Below are 17,973 nucleotides of genomic sequence, written 5' to 3'. Positions count from 1 at the left end.
ATTCCCCCCTTAAATTGTAAGTCAATATTGTAAAATTGCTTAGTCAGGTGAATGTTTTTTCAGTGGAGAATATCCATAATCTGACTTAAAAGCATACAGACTTTCTATTTTCTACCAAGATCCACAGTGTCATTGACATTTTATTTGGTCCTCCTAACCAGTTTAGGGTAGAAAAAAAATCTTGTTTACTGTGCTGTGAAGGTTTTTGAAATAACTGTGATATCTACACCCACACATACTTATCTTTGCTATTTAAGCAAGCCCATACATTACTCAATAATATTATCAATATTATTGTGATAGAATTTTTTTTCTGTCTCCTCTGAAATTCCTCCTGAATTCACATTTGTTAACCACCTAGTAATATAAGACCACCAAAGAGGAGGGAGGAGAGCTCTACAACTACACAGAAGTTTTAGATAGAATTTCTTGAAGTCTTGATTAAAGCATGGTCTTATATTCCAGACTTTGATCTCATAGCTTATGCTGTATTTCTTTTCAGTATCAGCTAAGACAGCCTGGGAAGCAGTGTCTTTTTTCCTCTGTCCCTTCTGAAGAAATATTCCTGATGGGAAATCTGCCACAAGTGGCAGAGCTCTTCACAGTTGTGCCTGAGTTCTGAACCCAACCCAGTGCTGTGCAAGAGACCTCTAATGAGAGCCTCAAAGATGAAGTTGCACCCCAGATGATTCCTCAGTGTCAGCTCCTGTGGGCTTGTGTCTGGCTCTCAGGGAGCATCCTCATGAGGAGTGGGGGACAGGGAATGCCAGTAGAGATGGAAGTGGAATTCAATGCAGTATTTTACTCCAGAAGTTATAAAGTGCTACCCGAATGCAAACAGGCTGTGACAATATAGCTGTTTATCTTCCCATATTCTGTATTTTCTTGGATTCTTTTCTTGTCTCTTTTAGAAGAGTAAATGTGAAATCCCCACTTCTCTGCAGCATGGGCAGTTCAAATGTGGCATTGGAGTATGAAAAACTAGGGTGGCAAGCTTGATCCTGCTTGGCTCATGCTGTCTTGAGATTACTTCAATTTGGAAGACTTAGGAGCACACCTATGAAAACAAATATATTAAATTTTTTAAAAAAATATTTTAATATTATTCACAGTATTTAAATTATATTTATTTTATATTTAAATTATAATTAATATTTTTAAAGCCAGATTTATGTCTATGCAGTGTGATTTCCAATGAAAAAAAGAAAAAAAAGTCACAATAATTAAGTGCTAGTACAAAAATGTGATTGCAGAAGAAGCAGTACATCCGTGTGCTTCCCCAAAATTCTCTAAATGACATGCTAAGTGCAAAATGACTGGTTTGTAGAATAGGAAATTACAGGGACACTTCCTTCAAATATGTTCTTCTCAGTAGGCTGTGAAAGGTCAGCTATTGCTAAACCCTGACATTCTGTGTGAAAGAGAACTGTCTGCCAGCCCAGAGCAGAGCCACTGCTCCTCTCCATCCATGTCTCCTCTTCAGCCAGGCCAATGCAGAGACAGCCAAAAATGCCTAAGTTTACTCATGTCTTACGTGAACAAAGGCCTTTAGTGGATTAAAGATGTTTATATGAGCATTCTGCTTTTAGGCTCAAGAATTAGATGGCATTTTTAGAATCCCATCTTGAAAACGTGGGAATACCTACTTACAGCCAATGATGTGTTTTATGCTGCAGAAGTTGTAACTAATATATGCTCTGCAAGTAGGATTTGTTTGGTCCTTCAACAAGAGTGACAGCAGCTTGCTTACAGTAGGTTGTATTGACCTTTTAGCAAACCAAAATCAAACCAAACCTATCTGAGAGCTGAAAGCTGAAACCAAAGTAACTCTAAAGATTTACTTTAATGTGCCTCTTGCTTCCCATTCCTGTAATGCAAATAAAAGACATCTAAGTTTATAATATCATCACAGAAGTGAAAACCACAAGTGCAAAACATCTCATTATCTATACTGTATAGATTTTTTAACTCATAGCTCTGCTTAAGATCTGAGAAAGATACCATGAGGTTGTGTGTGGTATCTTTGAATACCTTCCAGATGTCTCATTCAGTGTAAAATTTCTTGCCAGTGTGAATTAGAGATGTGCAGATATGGACAGGCAGCATATGACTGCATAGCTAGCCTGCTGTGCTCATTTTTACTTATTTATAATTGTAAAAAAATGTTAAGTCTAGTCACTTTGAGGCCAATACATTTTCCTTACGAGTCCTATCATGCAAGTAGTTGCAGTGGGGTGGTTCAAATATATTTTAATCAGGAAGTGGTTTCTGATGTGTCTTCCTTTACACACTTCATTTTAAAATCTGACTGGTTAAATAAGTTTTCTCATTATGTACAAGTAAAAATACTTATCTGTTAGTGCTGCTAGTTTTGACTTCCTAGAACATAAGGAGGAAAAGTCATACTTTAATAACTAAGAGCAAAAAATATATAAAATCTACACAGATGTGAAATATTGATCAGTGCTAAATCTATCTTTTCCTTCATCAAGGTCAGAATTTCACTCAGAAAATCTATTAATTTAGAGAGTGACATCTTTGCATAGTCTCTGCCTGTGATGATTTCTTTTTAACAATGCTTTAGTTGCTGAAAAACATAACCCTTATAAATTCAGTACTTAAACTGGGGTTTGTGGTGTTTACAGTTCTGAAAAGAAAAATTTGAGAAACTCAGATACATTGCTGAGGAACTCAATGAAGAACTCTTGGGCTGGCTAATGTAACAAGAAAGAAAACTCATTGCTTTATGTGTGTAACTACATTTTCATATCTTTTAGTTGCATCAGTACGTGTGCTTGGTTTATTTTTGTAGGTAGAAGCCATCCCTAAAAGGAATGGAGAGCTATTGGCAAGGCGAAGAGAACTGCAGAGAGAAATTGAAATGACCAAGAGACGTTTGGCTGAACAGGTGCCCAGCTCTGCTTTCTCATACTTTTTTTTTGCTATAACAGTTGTTTTTCAGTTATGAGAAGGGACTGGTGTTGGGGAAAATGATGGGAGTTTCTAGCTGGAGCTGTCTAGTGAGAAAATGTGACAGTATTTGTTCAATTTTAAAGACTACTTGTTTGTCATGATTTAAAATATTTTTTTTCTGGTCACATTCTGGAAGGCAGAATGCACATCTACTTTCTAGGTTCAGATTCTGAATATTATTAATGATAATGCATTTAGAAATATGATGGGTACACATGTTCTTGGGATATGGCACAGTGTTTGTTGAAATAATTACAATTTAGCATTTTAAATTTTTTAGCTTTTTAATTTTTCATCTTAGGGATTTTGTCATGTGTGGATGTCTGTCTCTACACAGCACAGCCATATAGTCTGGAAATGCAGATATTGGAAATGTCTTATTGCATCAGAAACACAGTCTTGATTATGAGAGTATCAGGACTTGCCACTACAGAAATGACTTCATAAGAAGCAGTATATTTCAGACATAGCATTTTCTTAAGGTCATACCTCCTGATATTCTTTCCCTTATACCCATTTTCTTTTTGTGATGTCTATGAATTTGTTAGCATTATCAGGTGGGATTCAGCTTGTATCTGAATACATTTATGTTCAGTATCTACATGTCACTTTTTGTGTATGGGATATGAGTCTATAATGTGTCACCATAGTCAATAATTATCTGTTGGAGTCACTGGGAATTCATCCATTCACCTCCTTCTAAGGAGGTCAGCCTACACTGGGTACGCCAAATAGCTTTTTAGAATTCACTGGCTGTATTGACTGATCTTCATCACCTCTAGGCATCCAGATATTCTACTCTGTTTTGAATGTCTGGATTTAGTCTCTAAATGTGAAAGCTGAGTGTTACCCGTTGTGCAGTATGGACAAGTCAAGACCTGACATTAAGCTTATTTAGAGGTGATGTGACTGTAAGGAATCACGCTGCCCAATGGGCAATAGCTGAGAGACATGCTAGGCTGAGGAACAGAAATGCTTCCAGGTGATAAAATATCTTGACATGTTATTATAAGGATTGTGTATGGTATTTCAGCTGCCATTTTAAATACTTTTTTTTTTAATCCCTGTAGTCTATATTCATGTATACTTTGAATATAAATATAAATACAAAGTATTTCCAACTTTGGGTTTGCCAGCACTGATGTATCAAGGCACGTGGTACTGAATTTATTTTTCTGTAGGAAAAGATGGCAGGGAAGGATGCCCGCATATTAGAGGAATGTATTGCTGAAGAAGGACAGCTTTTCAAACAACAGGAAAAATGCAGAGATGAGTTATCCAGACTTGCACATCTGATGCAGCTCAGAGTTGAAGAGAGGGAACAGAAGTTTAGGAATGTTCAGAAAGCTCAGGTAAAAACATTATCTCGTATAGCTGGAAGACTAAAAGTGAAAGCTGGTATATAGAAAAATTAAATTATTAGGGAGCAGAGCCTTATGGACTCTTGTTTCCTGCTTTACTTGGAAGTTCCATCCCACCACAGGAAATTCTGTGTTGTTTTATTGGCAATTTCTTGTGCAGTGCATAGTATATTAAAATATCATGCCACAATTGAAATAAGGTATTTAAAAGGACATTTACTCTCAAGCCTATGAAATAAAGAGGTACAAAAGCAGAAAGCCTTAACTGAGATTCTCAGAAGTATAGATATGTTTTATTTTACAAATACATGAGCATTAAAAGGTAACCAGAACTGCAACTCATTCCAAGGAGAGGCAGCCATTTTTATTTTCATGACACATTTCCAGGTGTAAATTGTTGTATTAATATGAAGAAAGATTCACAGAAAGCAAGATTATCACTGGGTTTGCTGCCTGCAGTTTGCTGGCATTATAATAGATAAATGCTGTGATGTTGCAGAGTTCATCCTAGCTACCAGGTTTGTATATGGGCATTAAGTATCCCCAGTGTATGTGTATCCATGTACCAAGGTATCCATGGAGGTATCCTTCTAGCAGGCTGGGAATCTTTGGCAGTCTATAAAGATAAAGAAACATGTCAGCCTTGGCACCTTCAATAAAAATCAGTTCACAAACAGATCAAAGAAATGAAAAATGCAAAGTAATGTATGCACACACATGTACCCAGAGTTTCAGTCCAGCGTGCAGCAGCTTTTCTCATGTCAGTCTCCTCCTGTAGCACTGGGAGGTGAGAAAAGGCCTGGCTGGGGCAGGTTAATGACAGGGGATACTAAAGGCTGAAGAGAACTGAGAACATAAAGTTTAGAACCATAACAAAAGGTAAATGTGCCATTCCAGTCAATCATCAGTTATTGCTTAAAAACCAGCAAAGAGTGAAAAATAAATTATATTTGAAAAGTTTTGATGTCAGTGGTGAATATGTCCCAAAATTATATAACGATTGAACCAAGAGAATGATTGATATAAATTGCAGAATTCCTGTATCTGGACCAAGGATTTTCAGATGCAGTATCAAATTATCTGCATTGGTAACAGTCATTGTAAACCTAATATACCCAGAAAACCTGTCTTCTTTAATGTTGTTGTTATATCAGTATTTTGTTACAATTAGAATAAGTTCTTAGAATACTCTTGGCTCCCTGTCTTTTCCTCCTCTAGGAGGAACAACTGCTTCAAGTGATTTCTTTGTTAATATATCTTTGATATATCTAATATGCTCATTGAATTTTATTTAATTTTCAGACACAACTCCAAAATATTATTAAAGAAATTAAAAGAAAGGATTTTGAAATAAGAGAGTATAGAAAGAGGGAAAGAAAAATCCAAAACGAGTAAGACAATAAAACATTACCTAAAATGTCTTTTAAAGCAATTTTTATCTAAGTAATGTATGCATAAAATTATAATAATTATTTCTTTCACACTTGTCATTTCTTCAGACTCCAAGCATTTTCTAAAATGTCTGATATTATCCAAAATGAAAGGAATAAATGTATAAATTTGGTGCATGCTGCTCATCAGAAAGCAAATGATATTAAAAACCGAGTAAAGTTGCTAGGAAATGAAACAGAAAATTTAAGGAATACTTTGATAACCAAGGAAAGGTGAGTTTCAAGTAACCTGTAGATCACAATTACTGAAATGTAAGATTAGAAAGAAATTTAATCCAATCCAACATCAGCAATTCCTATAGCATCCTTCATAGTTCTTATCCTGATTTTAAAAACCTGATTCAAAGACATTTAGCAACACCCTTACAAAACTTATTCAAATTTCTTGTCAGCCTTACACCTCACCATTAACCTGAGCATCTCTGAATGCCATGAAGTATTTTGGAAGTTGTTGGGCTACTCTCTCACTTTTTTGAAGGAGTAAATTATCATTGCTCTTTCTTTGTATCACAGTTCTTGAGCCTTTAATATCTGAATTATCATCATAGTTCAGATTCCATAATAGACTGATACATGGTACTGTAATATAAGTCACTACTAGTACATGGCTTTCTAAAAATTATTAGATTATTAATTAGAACAAACTGGATTTCTTGGTTCAAACTCAACTGAAGCTTACTGGGTAATGTTTATTTCAGATGAAGTAAACATGGTTTCAATTTTCAGGCAACCCTAGTCAAAATGAAAAGTCACATTCACCAGAGGATGAGGCAGAAGAGTTGGTGCTTGTGACTGTTTTTTCTGAGACCATTATTTAGTAGAGATTTCTTTTTACTAGAGATACCTTTTTGCTATCTTTAAGTCATTCTAGTGGTGATACTCTGCAGCTATAAATGGAATTACAATGTCTCTAAAACCTGTCATTGGGAATGTAGGAAGTTAATGAATAATTAACTGTGTGTGCAAAAACAGTACAGCCAAAACTGAGTAGTTTAAAAATAATCTGGCTTTCCCAAAACTTTGGTTTTTGCTGCCAAAAATTGCACAACCAGGCCAAGGAATGCATTCAGGATACATTCACTCATAGGGTGTTGTGTATCTTTGAGTAGCTTGATTTCAGTCATACTGGAGGTAGCTAGAAAAGAACTGGAACTTCAGTGATTTAAGTGATTTTGTCAAGATGCCCAAGCTGACATTTTGTGGTGTTCCCAGGAGAAAAAAGTATAAAAGGAGATGAAAAAGGTTAAGGTAGCAGGCATACATTGTCTAAATATCAGCAATATCTAATTATTATAGATGATCCTACAGATCCAACAGATATTTTAGTCTCTGCAAACCTTTAGATTTAAAAGTGGCCAGAGATACTGAATTTTTACTAGTTCTCTTGTCTATCAAAAGTATATTTTAATTCAAATGACAGTCTTTAGTGTCACAGTACCACTGACTTATCTGCAACCTACACAATTTGGACAGAATATCAGTCCAAATGAGATATTTTTCTCCAGAAAATATTGAATAACACAGTGCATTTTTGCAATACTTTCACATTTTCAGTATAAACTCACTTTACAAGAGTTCAATTCAGTACTATCCATGGAACCCCCAGGTGTTCTACACAAAGACGTGAGCCAGGGAGAAGCTCACTGCTGTGGATTAAGTCACTCAGCAGTGTAATTAAGGAGCTCATCAGGGAATGCAGGACATTTCATCTGCAGTTCTGTAGTTCACAGGAGACCCTGCTTCTCCTTTCACTGCTTCTTTTGTATGTTGATAGGAGTATCTTCCCAGTGTAGATAAAGTTGGGATCAAGTTACAACAATCAAATGCTGTAACTCTGAGTTCCATGTCATGACCAGATGAATCATTTGTGTGGCAACAAGATCTGTCTTTTAAAAAAGGGACCATCATGTAGTGTCCAGCAAGGCCACTATTCCCAGCAAGTGAATAATGAGTTCTGCTATTCATTTTTGTGGGTCCATGATGGGATCTTGTCACTAACCTTCTATTATGGTGGCTTTTTTTTTTTTCCCCATCTGTTAGACAGGAAATTAGTAGGACATGGAGTAATGGCTTTAAACTGGAAGAAGGTAGTCTTAGATTAGATATTAGGAAAAAATCTTTTCTGTAAGGGTAGTGAGGCACTGACACAGGTTGCCTAAGGAAGTTGTGGTTGTCCCCTTTCTGTCCCTCAATGTGTTCAAGGCCAGGCTGGATGGGGCTTTGAGCAACCTGGTCTAGTGGGAGGTGTCACTGCCCATGTAGGCAGGTTGGAACTAGATGATCTTTAAAGTGCCTTCCAACCCAAACCATTCTATGATTATATGATTCTTTCTTGTGTGAACATAGTGATATATTATTTTATAAACAATAAACTTGGAGACCTTTGAAGCACAACCACAAAATTATTTGAATACTGCTCTGTGAATAGGACAGGATTTCTACTCATTAACACTTGCATCTCAGTTTAGGCTTCTGGTCTTGAACTTTATGTCTTACCTCACCTTGGGCTGCCCAGAGAAGAAAAGAGCTGGATTGCAGTGTTCCATTTACAGATCTTTGGCCATCATCCAGTTCTTCTCAAGATGGAAAGAGCTTGCAGAGAAAAGCTGTTCTCAAAGTCTTTCTGCTTCTTATAATGCTTCTCTGAGGCAGAGTGACATACAAGCTCAGTTATGTATTTGAGGAATTAGTTACTTTGGTTTTAACTGCTGAAATTGCTTTCAAATTTAAAAGACTAAAATCTTTCCTACTTTATGTTATGTAAAGAGAACTGCAGAAGCAACGTCTGAAGAATACAAATAATGTATCAATTACAGACAGCCTCAGACGTGATTATTTAAAGACTGAAAAAATCATACAGGAGATGAAAGAAAAGAAACAGCAACGGTGCCTGGATCTTCAGAGACTTGCCCATACCATCACCAGCATTGAAGAGGAAATAATGCAGCTCTGCAAAAACTATGAAAGGGCTATACAGCAACAAAATGAAAGGTATACATGGAAATCAGATGTCATATAATGTTTGATTTTCATATTAATAAAGCAACAATATTTTCCTTCTTATGAGCACCCCTTGTCAGGAATACTGAAAGACTGTCTCACTACCAAGCTGTCCTCTCACTACTGCAGTGTCCATGCTGTTTTGCATTACTTAGATTTTTTTTCCTCCATTGGAAGAAGGTATTAATTCCTCAGAACTATTATTAAGAAATATGGTGGGTTACCTTTTGAGTGCCTTGAGAGCTTGTAGCCTCCTGCTCCATTGGTGCTTTGTAAGGCATAAAAACACAAGAGATTAGAAGTTCCCTGATCATTTTAATCCATTTTTAATGAATGCTATGGAAGGACAGAAGGGCTTTTAAAATACGAGAAACCAGATTAACCTTCATAATTGTTTGTTCTCTGACTTTCACACCGTAATTATCTTGTTGCCTATTTTAAATCTTGTAATTATATTAAAGTAATATTCGTGAAACATTTTCACATTTCCCCAGTTTGTTACTATCTTTCAAGATTGCCAGTTATGTTCTTGAATGGAATACATTTATTATGTGTAAATTTTATTTTTAAATTATTTTTTCATTTTGGGCTTATTGCAGTGGTCTTCTGCTCAGAGATCGAGAAGAAGAACTGTGCATTTTATATGAAAAAATAAACATCCAAGAGATGTTGTGTAGAAATGGAGACATTGAGGTGCAGGATATGGATGAAAAGATCAGATTTCTGAAGCTGAAGGTAGCTGAGGAAAAGAGAAAGATTAAATTGTGGTCAAAAGTACTCCCAATGAAGAATGCTCTCAATGCACATCTGGTGGTACTTCAGATACAGGTTGGTGGGACAGTGAGCTTTTTTGGTTTGTATTATTCTGTGTTTTAAAGCTTATGGTAAGTTCACAGAAAGAAAACTAAAAAATGTTTATGAAAGCAGAAAGTTTCAGACTTATGAGCTTCTATGTTTTTGTGTAACTGGCTGATACCCTTTGTTAGGCTCACAGCAAATGCTTCCAGGGTATGGAATCTCATCTAACCCTCCCCATAGCCTGAACTGTCAGTATGACTAAGCTGGAGAATGAGAGTCATGGGGGGAAAATGGGAATGTAGATAACATTTGTTAAAACTGTATTGATGGGGGTAAGTGGAGGGGTGGGAGATATACTTAGCTCTTCAAATTTCTAAAATAATAACTCAATTCACATTTGACCCTGAGCCTACTCTGGAAACTCTGCTGCCTACAGTGATATCATCCACATATGTTTTCCTCTAGACAAAAACAGTGTAAGTTTTAGTTCTAGTTACAACATGACATTAAACAACTAAAAAACTGCAGTGTTTGGGACATTCTTTCCTTGCTTTCTGAAATGGCTCATTTACTTTTGACCTTATCTCCAGATGGTAATTTTTTCCATACATATTCTGTTAGTGCCTGCACAAAACTGTAAAAGCTACTGTTTGTCTATCTTTCAATTTAGATAATTGTAAAAGTTCAGAGAGAGGATCAGTCCAACAAAGGACTATGAAACCCTGATTTGTACTTGAGATCCTCAGGCCTCCTACAATGCATCCTGTAAATCCAGTTTCTGAGTTCTCCTCTTAGTTTTTATTTTTCCATTATGTTGTGACCTTTTGTAGGAGCCAGTGTGCCCAACTACAAGGCACAGGAGCCCACAGAGCAAATTATCCAGATAAGTGAGCAAGGTCTCTCCATTAATGGAAGCAGTTGAGTGTCTTTGCCTTCAGAAGCAGATCCTGATAGCTTTACTTAGGGAGCATGATATTCCCCTTGGATGTGTCCATTCTCAAGGCACCTCCCGCTCCCCATCAGTTGTATAGGAGACTTGAAGCATGTACGAAGGATGTTCCCATGTTTGAAATACTGTTTGTTTAGATCATCTGAATTAGGCAGGTTGAATTCTGTACCTGCACCTCTTGAGTTTTATTCTTCCCTTTTTTCTACCCTTCCTGTCTCTTTTTGAAGTCTTGGGTATATTTTGGACTTTGTCACCCTGTTCTTATCTGTACAATTTTACCTCCTCTCCTGCATTTTCCAGCCTTCCTATTACTCCAGAATCTTCCTCTCACTCCTTGTGTAAATTCAGTTTTCTGTTATTGAATGCTGAGTGATTTTCCAACAACAGATATTAATCACTGGTAATACTTAAAATATATAGAGGAACCTTAAAGGAAACAAGATCCAACTCACACAATAGAAAACGTTTCAGTATTTGTTGTTTGATTCAATTCGACTGAGATCTTTTGACCATTTTAGAGACACTGTTTGGATCAGTCTCACATATTCTCAATGGATGCTTTAATCATCACTAAATTAGCTATTCTGAAATGGCATATAATTCTGCTAGAGATATGCCTCTTAGAATAGGTGGATGAATGAGTACCTTGTACTCAATAGGCTGCAGAAACTGGCCTCATATCCATTTCTGGTGGCTGTGATACCCATTGGGCAGGGGAAAAGCCCAGGTCAGGGCTGTGTACCGGTTCAGAAAGAATGCAAATTTCACCTGGGTTTCCTGTACTCCTGTACTTCCTTTATCTGACACACAAAAAATGGCCTGGTGAGAATCTAAGGTTTTCCTTGGGCATAAAGCTGTGAAACTTTTAATTAAGACTACACATCAAGGGACTGTTACTGCTGATTGAAATGACCCATGAAAACCAAGTTACCTTCATGCATCAATGAGAACTACTTAGCATTACCCACTAATTAGTCCAACACTTAGACCTGCTGAGCTGTCATGTTGCTGTGGATGGGACTTTCATGCCTCAACTAACATAACAGGGACCAACAGGCATTTGGCATCAACATTTATTCAGGTGTTAATACAACTCCATGAACACCTCCAGACTACATTGCAGCCATAGAAAAATGGGGCTAACAGAGAGAAAACAAGTCTGTGTAGGCAATCCTGCTCCTTCCCAGCACAGCACTGCTGCTCATTCATGGAGCACTAAGCTGAGCTTTCAAACTGCCACTGGAAACTCCAGTTTCCACAGCAAGCTATCCCAGCCCTTCCTTAACAGAGGAAAGATTTTCCTAACTACTAGCCTGGATATTTCTTGCTGCAATGTATGAATACTGATTTGCATTGTGGCCACCAGAGACATGACAAATAGATCATTCTCTTCCTTCTTGCACCATTCCATGTCACTGGAAGAAAGATAATCACATTCCTCTCCCATCCCTTTAATTGGCTACACAACCCTGTTTCTTTCCATCAGCCCTTACAGAACTTTGTTGGATTATTCTTTTTTCTGCCTTTTATTTTTTTGTAACATAGTCTTTATTTTTATTGAGGTCCAGTGCCTAATATCAATGGGCTAGAGTGAAAGAATTCATTGGGGCATCCTGCAGGATATATTTCTGTTTATGTGTCCAGGTATGATGGCAGCCTTTTTTGCAACATGACATATTCACATTCATGGAAGTGAATGCAATAGCCAGATTCTTTTTTAAAGGAATGATATATAATTAGGTGACCTTGATTCTGTATTTATACAGGTAATTTCTTCTGCATATTTGTAGCACCTTGCATTTGGCATTTAATATTATCTCTTTTGTTCAGATCTTTTTACAGATCAAGATATGCAGTCTCTCTGAGATCTCATTTTACTTAGGTAGTGCATACCTTGTATTTAATCTATGTAAAAATCAAGATGTATGATAATCTACTATTTGTCATCCACACACCTGTTGAATTATCATAGTAAGAAATAGGTCTGCTTTGGCATGACTCAACACACCTGTGTTTACTGTTTCTCATACCCTTTTTCTTTTCTAGCTACCTACAAAGAAAGCTTACTGATTTGGTTCAGACTTACTATTCAGAAACTGAAGACAAATTATCTTCAGTTCCATAGCTACTTTGTCCCTCCTTTTAAAAGAACAGGTATATTTGCCCTTTTCTAGTGCTCTGCATACCTAACCTATCTTCTCTGAGCTTTCCAAAATAAGCACCAGGTCTCCACTTTTTCACACCAGTCCCTTTATCTCACCACCTGTTCATTATATGTTCATCTGTCAATAATTCCTCCTGAATTATTACAATCAAACACAGCAAAGCCTCTCTTGTAGACTCTTTTCCTATCCCTTTTATCCCCACTCCAAGAAAGAAGGGATTTTCTTTTTTTGTTTTGTTTTAAGACTTAGAGTCTCTTAGAACTGAGATAAAGTCTTGTGCAAGGAAAACACTACAAATTAAGAGAAAAAGACACCTATAGTCACATCACTTAAGCAGACATAGAAGAGTGTGGTTATTTCTTAATGTGCTGTTTTCCATACTTTTGGGTTACCCTGCATCTTATCACTCCCAATTCATATTGGGTTTGAATGTGAGCCTAGTATTCAAGATGAATATAATTTTTTCATGGGTTTTTTTTTCCTAGTTTGGACAGTAGTTTTACTGCTCCGTCTTCTCTAAATTCACTACTTAATCTTGCAGACTTTTACTTGGTGAGCTGTCCCTCATCTCATTAAAGGATCACTGCCTCCAACAAGGCATTTTTGGCTGACTTAGTGGTTGAGAAACTTGGGCCCCAATGTGAAACATGACAGGAAGCATGCCTGCACCCTGTTGTTTGTGCTGGTCTTCCTCTTATATTTTTCACTCTGTGTATTACTTGTCTTGAGTTTTATATGTTTATAATTAAAATAAATCTGTCAGTACCCAGGTGCACAAGGAATAGAATCCATTTTAAATTGAATCACAATTTCTCAAAGAAATTGCTCACTACAGTTACTTAAGGTTTTTCCTTTGCCTGTTCTCAGACGAAGTGTTAAAAAAAAAGCTGCATGATGCTTCTTTTATGAGAAAAAGAAGTGTTAAAACAAATGTTATGGCAATGTTCCATAATCACTCCAGATCCATCAGTTTTCCCCTTTCCAGTTAAACATGACCTGTTATCTTCCAGTGAAAAAACCCCATCCCGGTAGCAACCTCTAAACATTGCCTTTGCCTTTTGGCTGACTGGTCACAACTTTTGAGACCCAGTGACCACTTATTTCCTTAATAATATCATCACCTGCAATTGATGGGTTGCATTTCTAGCAACTTACTTGGGTCATGTTATGTTAGAGCTAATAGATCAAGATTGGAGTGACAAGGTGCTGACAGAAGGCCAGGTGTGTATCACAGCACAAAACCCCACCACTGTCAGCCTTACACGTCCAAACATGAAGAAATGGTCCCAGTCACTTCTTCAGTGAATATTTCTATGAAACACGGATGTCCATCTAGTGTACTCTGGAAAGTGTTATTCCATGGGAACATTGCACATTGGAAAGGTCAGGGAACACCTGCCTCTCTGGGTCCCAGGAGTGCCACATCTCTCAGTGTCACCACTGAGTCAGTTTAGGACAGATGCCTGGGAACTTTAGCTTCAAAAACCTGGATGCCTGTAGGGATGAGACCATTAGTGCTGACCAGCAGGGAAGTTCAGATTTAACATGCAACCAAACTGTCAGGCACTTGTCCCCCTCCTCCATCCCTAAATGGATCCTATGGGTCAAAGAGAAGATTGAGTGAATAAAGGAAGACCTCCAATATCAAATGGTTGGTGTAGTCTTAAGTGTAGAAGAAGTAGCCTGAGGACAAGCAGCAGGTAGGATTCAGTATCTGTAAGGCAGTAGGGTTTGCCTCCATCCTGCAACTTTTACAGCACTGTCTCCTTTAAAAAAAAATTAAAATTGGCTTGCAAGGCTTTGTACCAGCCTCTGCCTGCCCTCAGGTACAAGGAAACCTTTTCTGTTACCACAAAGTCTGTAGGCTGCCCCTGCTCAGCCACAGCCTCCACCGAGGGTACCTGCTGGGCCAGGGTGCACAGACCTGGGGAGGGGAAGGAAAAGGGCAACAATGAGGGCTCCTCTGCTTCCCAGTGCTCCTCTCCCTTTCCTCTGGATGGAGCTACAGCTGTGGCTGGGCTCTGCTCACTGCCCATCCCAGTGGCTGCTCTCTGTCCCCTGCCTAATACTGGTGGCTGTAGGGGGGGCCCAGAGGATGGCCCAAAGGATGTGATTTGGAACAAACTGCCTGCTGGTTTCCATCCAGGCCACTAAGCAGGAGCTGAAGAAGGAATCAGCCCCTGGGGAAGCCTTTTGATGACTTTCCAAATATCTTTAGATGGTAAAAATAATTTTCCAGTCCAGGGTTCTTGTGGTGATACCTGGTGGCTCAGAGAAGCCTCTTCTGTGCAGCTGCGTTATTTGAATACAGTTTCAGGTTGCTGTGTTGCATGCGAAGAGAGTCAAGAGCACAAGCCTTTGGGACACTTAAGCCACTAGTAATTGACGATGATTTATATTTATGCATTATAAGGATAACCTGTGACACAATCTACTTGTTCTCAAATTCCCATTTTTTAAAAATAGGACAGGAGAATGACATATGTTCACCCCTGGTTTCATAGGGAAATGGTTTTCCAGCATTTGACCAGCATTATTAACTTAGGCCTACACAGCCTGAGGATCCCAAATGCTCTCCCAGCAAGGCTGCTTCCAGGCTCTGGTACTGGCAGTGCAGCAACCCCAGCTGCTTTAGTGCAGCTCTCCTGCTGTGAATCAGACACAGAGACCTTCAATGTCTGAAAAAATAACTGTTGTGGCTTTTTGTTTTCTAGTACTCACAGTGCAAGGACAGAATTAAGAGGTTGGAGGAAATCTTTGCTGACCCCGCAAAAGAGAGTAGAATGCGAGACCTGGGAGGGAAGGACCCATCCCCACCTGAGCTGCTAAAAAAGATTGAGCAGGTAACATCACTTCTCATGTCATAATCCCCTATGCTGTGATTGACCTTTTTTAGAAAAAACAAATGGTATTTTTTATTTATAAATAAAGTTTACATAACAGAATTTAAAATAATTATTGGCTCATGGGAACTCTAGACCAGTGTCTGCTTTCCTGGGCATGGGATACTTTTTTTCCAGCAGAGGCTGGGGAGAGGAAGCTCTGTGCCTGGCTCCCCAGCATTCTCCACCAGCTGGTCCATTTGCATCATTGGCACTTCATTGCAGACACTCCTGCTTCATTAGGAGGAGACACAGAAAAGGCAGAAGGAAATGAATGCAGAACAAAAAAACTGCTAAGAAACAAAGCTGTTCTTGTGCAACTGGCTATTAGCTGTTCCATCACTACGCATGGGCTGCAAGCAGGAGGACGTCCCCCTACCCTCTTGGCAAAGTCTGCATAGAACCAAACCAACCTCCTTCTCAGGCTTTGGTTGTACTGCTGTGTTTCCACACTGAACAGGGAGCCACAGAACAGACCTCGATGGCATCCAGGCCAGCTGCACCTGAATGCAGCATCGCTGGCAACTGCTGGACAAAGCTTCACATTGAGGCATCAGGTCCAATATCCAATATCCATCAGGTCCAATATCAAAGCCAATTTGAGGGCACTTCCTGTATGGTATATGTGGGGAAGGAAGAGGCATGGAATGAGCAACCATGATATTTTCTTAGACATTTTTGTCTGTCCCATTTATAGGGGCACAAAACTCCCTCTGCTGTATTTAGTGTCCAGGGAGTTTTCACACGTGACTGTGAAGGTATAATGGTACCAGAAAGCTTGGAGGAGTCCACCCCTGAGTCCTTTAGAAATCCAGTTTGTAAGGATCTCCTATGAACTCTTCTGTTTTAATTGAGCCTTACTGTCCCATATTCCTTGACAGGAAGGAGTTCTGCACAGTACAGCACAGCCAGCTATAACCAACCTGCACATTAAAAAGCCAGTTTCTTGGAGTTGTGATACACGTTTAAATGTTCTCTTTCCATCTCCTTGCAGTCCTTTTAGTTGCACACTTCTTTCTTTCTTAATCTTTGGAGCCCACACCCTTCTTTTTTTTTTTAGCAGCAAGAGGGAAAAGTTATTTAAAGAAAGCTGAAATTTTCTTATTACAGTGTGACTCAAGGAACCAGAAAGTAATTTTTCCTTTTAGGTTTGTTTGTTTGTTTGTTTTCTTGGGTTTTTTGTTTTTTAAATCGCTAGGAAAAAAATCCATTTTTTCCAAGAAAATCACAGCAATGTGATCCCCTGCCCCCCTGTTTCTGACCCACACCCTGTATACTCCTCACTGCAGCTGGAGGCAGAGCTGTTGAAGAAGGAGGAGAAATTGCTGGAGATAGGTTTTCTCCACGAGCATGTTTCCAGGCTGACAGACAGAATCCGTGCCATGGCAGAGAATGGGAAGCAGGACACATTGCTGTTAGCTAAAAGGGTAAGAAGGGCATTGCACACTCTGTCTCCTGGCCTATATGAAATGAAATATCTGGGCAAGAGGTAAGATGACTCATTTGCAAATTACAAAAGTGGCTGGAAATATTAATAGGCAAATCATATGTTTAGCCTTCAGAAACTAGAGTAGTACATTTAATAATAACAGTAATATAGACATACCAAAGGTATCAGGTGAGAGTAGTTTCTGCTTAAAAACAAGTTTCACCATAAATAGTATCTTTCACCAAAATATAGGACTGGTTCTCTCTCAGGTAAGATGCTTAGAAACTTGGTAGAATCCTCCTTTTGTGTGTATACTTCACAACCTTTACATCACAAGCATCTCGAAGTCTAAAAAAGAAATAAGGGGAAGCCAGGTAAATTCTGTTGCAGAATATTAAAAAACTTGATATCTGGCTCATTGTTCCTTTGTTATTTATGTAGGGACATCCACACAGGAAGGAATTACAATTTTCAATAGTTACTTTCATGTAATTACAGCTACAATTTCCTTTTAACTGCCAGTAATATTATTTTGGAAAAAGCAAAAATCCTTTCATCCCCACCTCCTTAATGAAAAAGCTCCAAAAATAGCAAAGCTGAATAAAAGACTGAAAAAAAAATGCTAGGTAATTAATGTAAAAGAAGGCCAGGGTTGGTTGGTTTTGCTTAGCATTAGGTTTGGCACTCAGAACACCTTAAAAAACCGCACATCTGTATAGCAGATCTTTAATTTTCCACAGACAGAAATAATACAGCTGTTGGGCTTTGTGGAATCATGGCCAATAAACCACTGTAAAAGTGGCAGTGTGCCAAATGTTATATTTACAAGTGCTCTGATTCTCCCCATTCTGTATTAGCCACTTCAAAAAGTATTTAAGTTTTGTTGGGGTTTTTTGTTTGAATCATCTCCAGTCAGTCTCAAGCATTCCTGTCCCATTTCTTTTCTTCCACCTCCCTCCCCTGGT

At 38.3% G+C, this 17,973-nt stretch overlaps 1 protein-coding gene across 1 annotated transcript in view; it reads left to right on the top strand.

Moving 5' to 3' along the window:
• CCDC146 (coiled-coil domain containing 146) overlaps positions 1-17,973 on the top strand; it is a 65,731-nt gene that overhangs the window by 45,703 nt on the left and 2,055 nt on the right. The window contains exons 10-17 of the mRNA XM_030469247.1: positions 2,813-2,908; positions 4,155-4,325; positions 5,637-5,725; positions 5,834-5,998; positions 8,552-8,776; positions 9,385-9,613; positions 15,412-15,540; positions 16,869-17,006. Of these exons, the coding sequence (XP_030325107.1) occupies positions 2,813-2,908; positions 4,155-4,325; positions 5,637-5,725; positions 5,834-5,998; positions 8,552-8,776; positions 9,385-9,613; positions 15,412-15,540; positions 16,869-17,006 (1,242 nt within the window). The remainder of the gene's footprint in view (positions 1-2,812; positions 2,909-4,154; positions 4,326-5,636; positions 5,726-5,833; positions 5,999-8,551; positions 8,777-9,384; positions 9,614-15,411; positions 15,541-16,868; positions 17,007-17,973) is intronic.

The sequence above is a fragment of the Calypte anna genome, chromosome 1 (genome assembly GCF_003957555.1).
Source record: "Calypte anna isolate BGI_N300 chromosome 1, bCalAnn1_v1.p, whole genome shotgun sequence".
Taxonomy (NCBI): Eukaryota; Metazoa; Chordata; class Aves; order Apodiformes; family Trochilidae; genus Calypte; species Calypte anna.
Note: the sequence above shows the minus strand (reverse complement) of the source record. Positions and strands in the feature narration are given on the sequence as shown.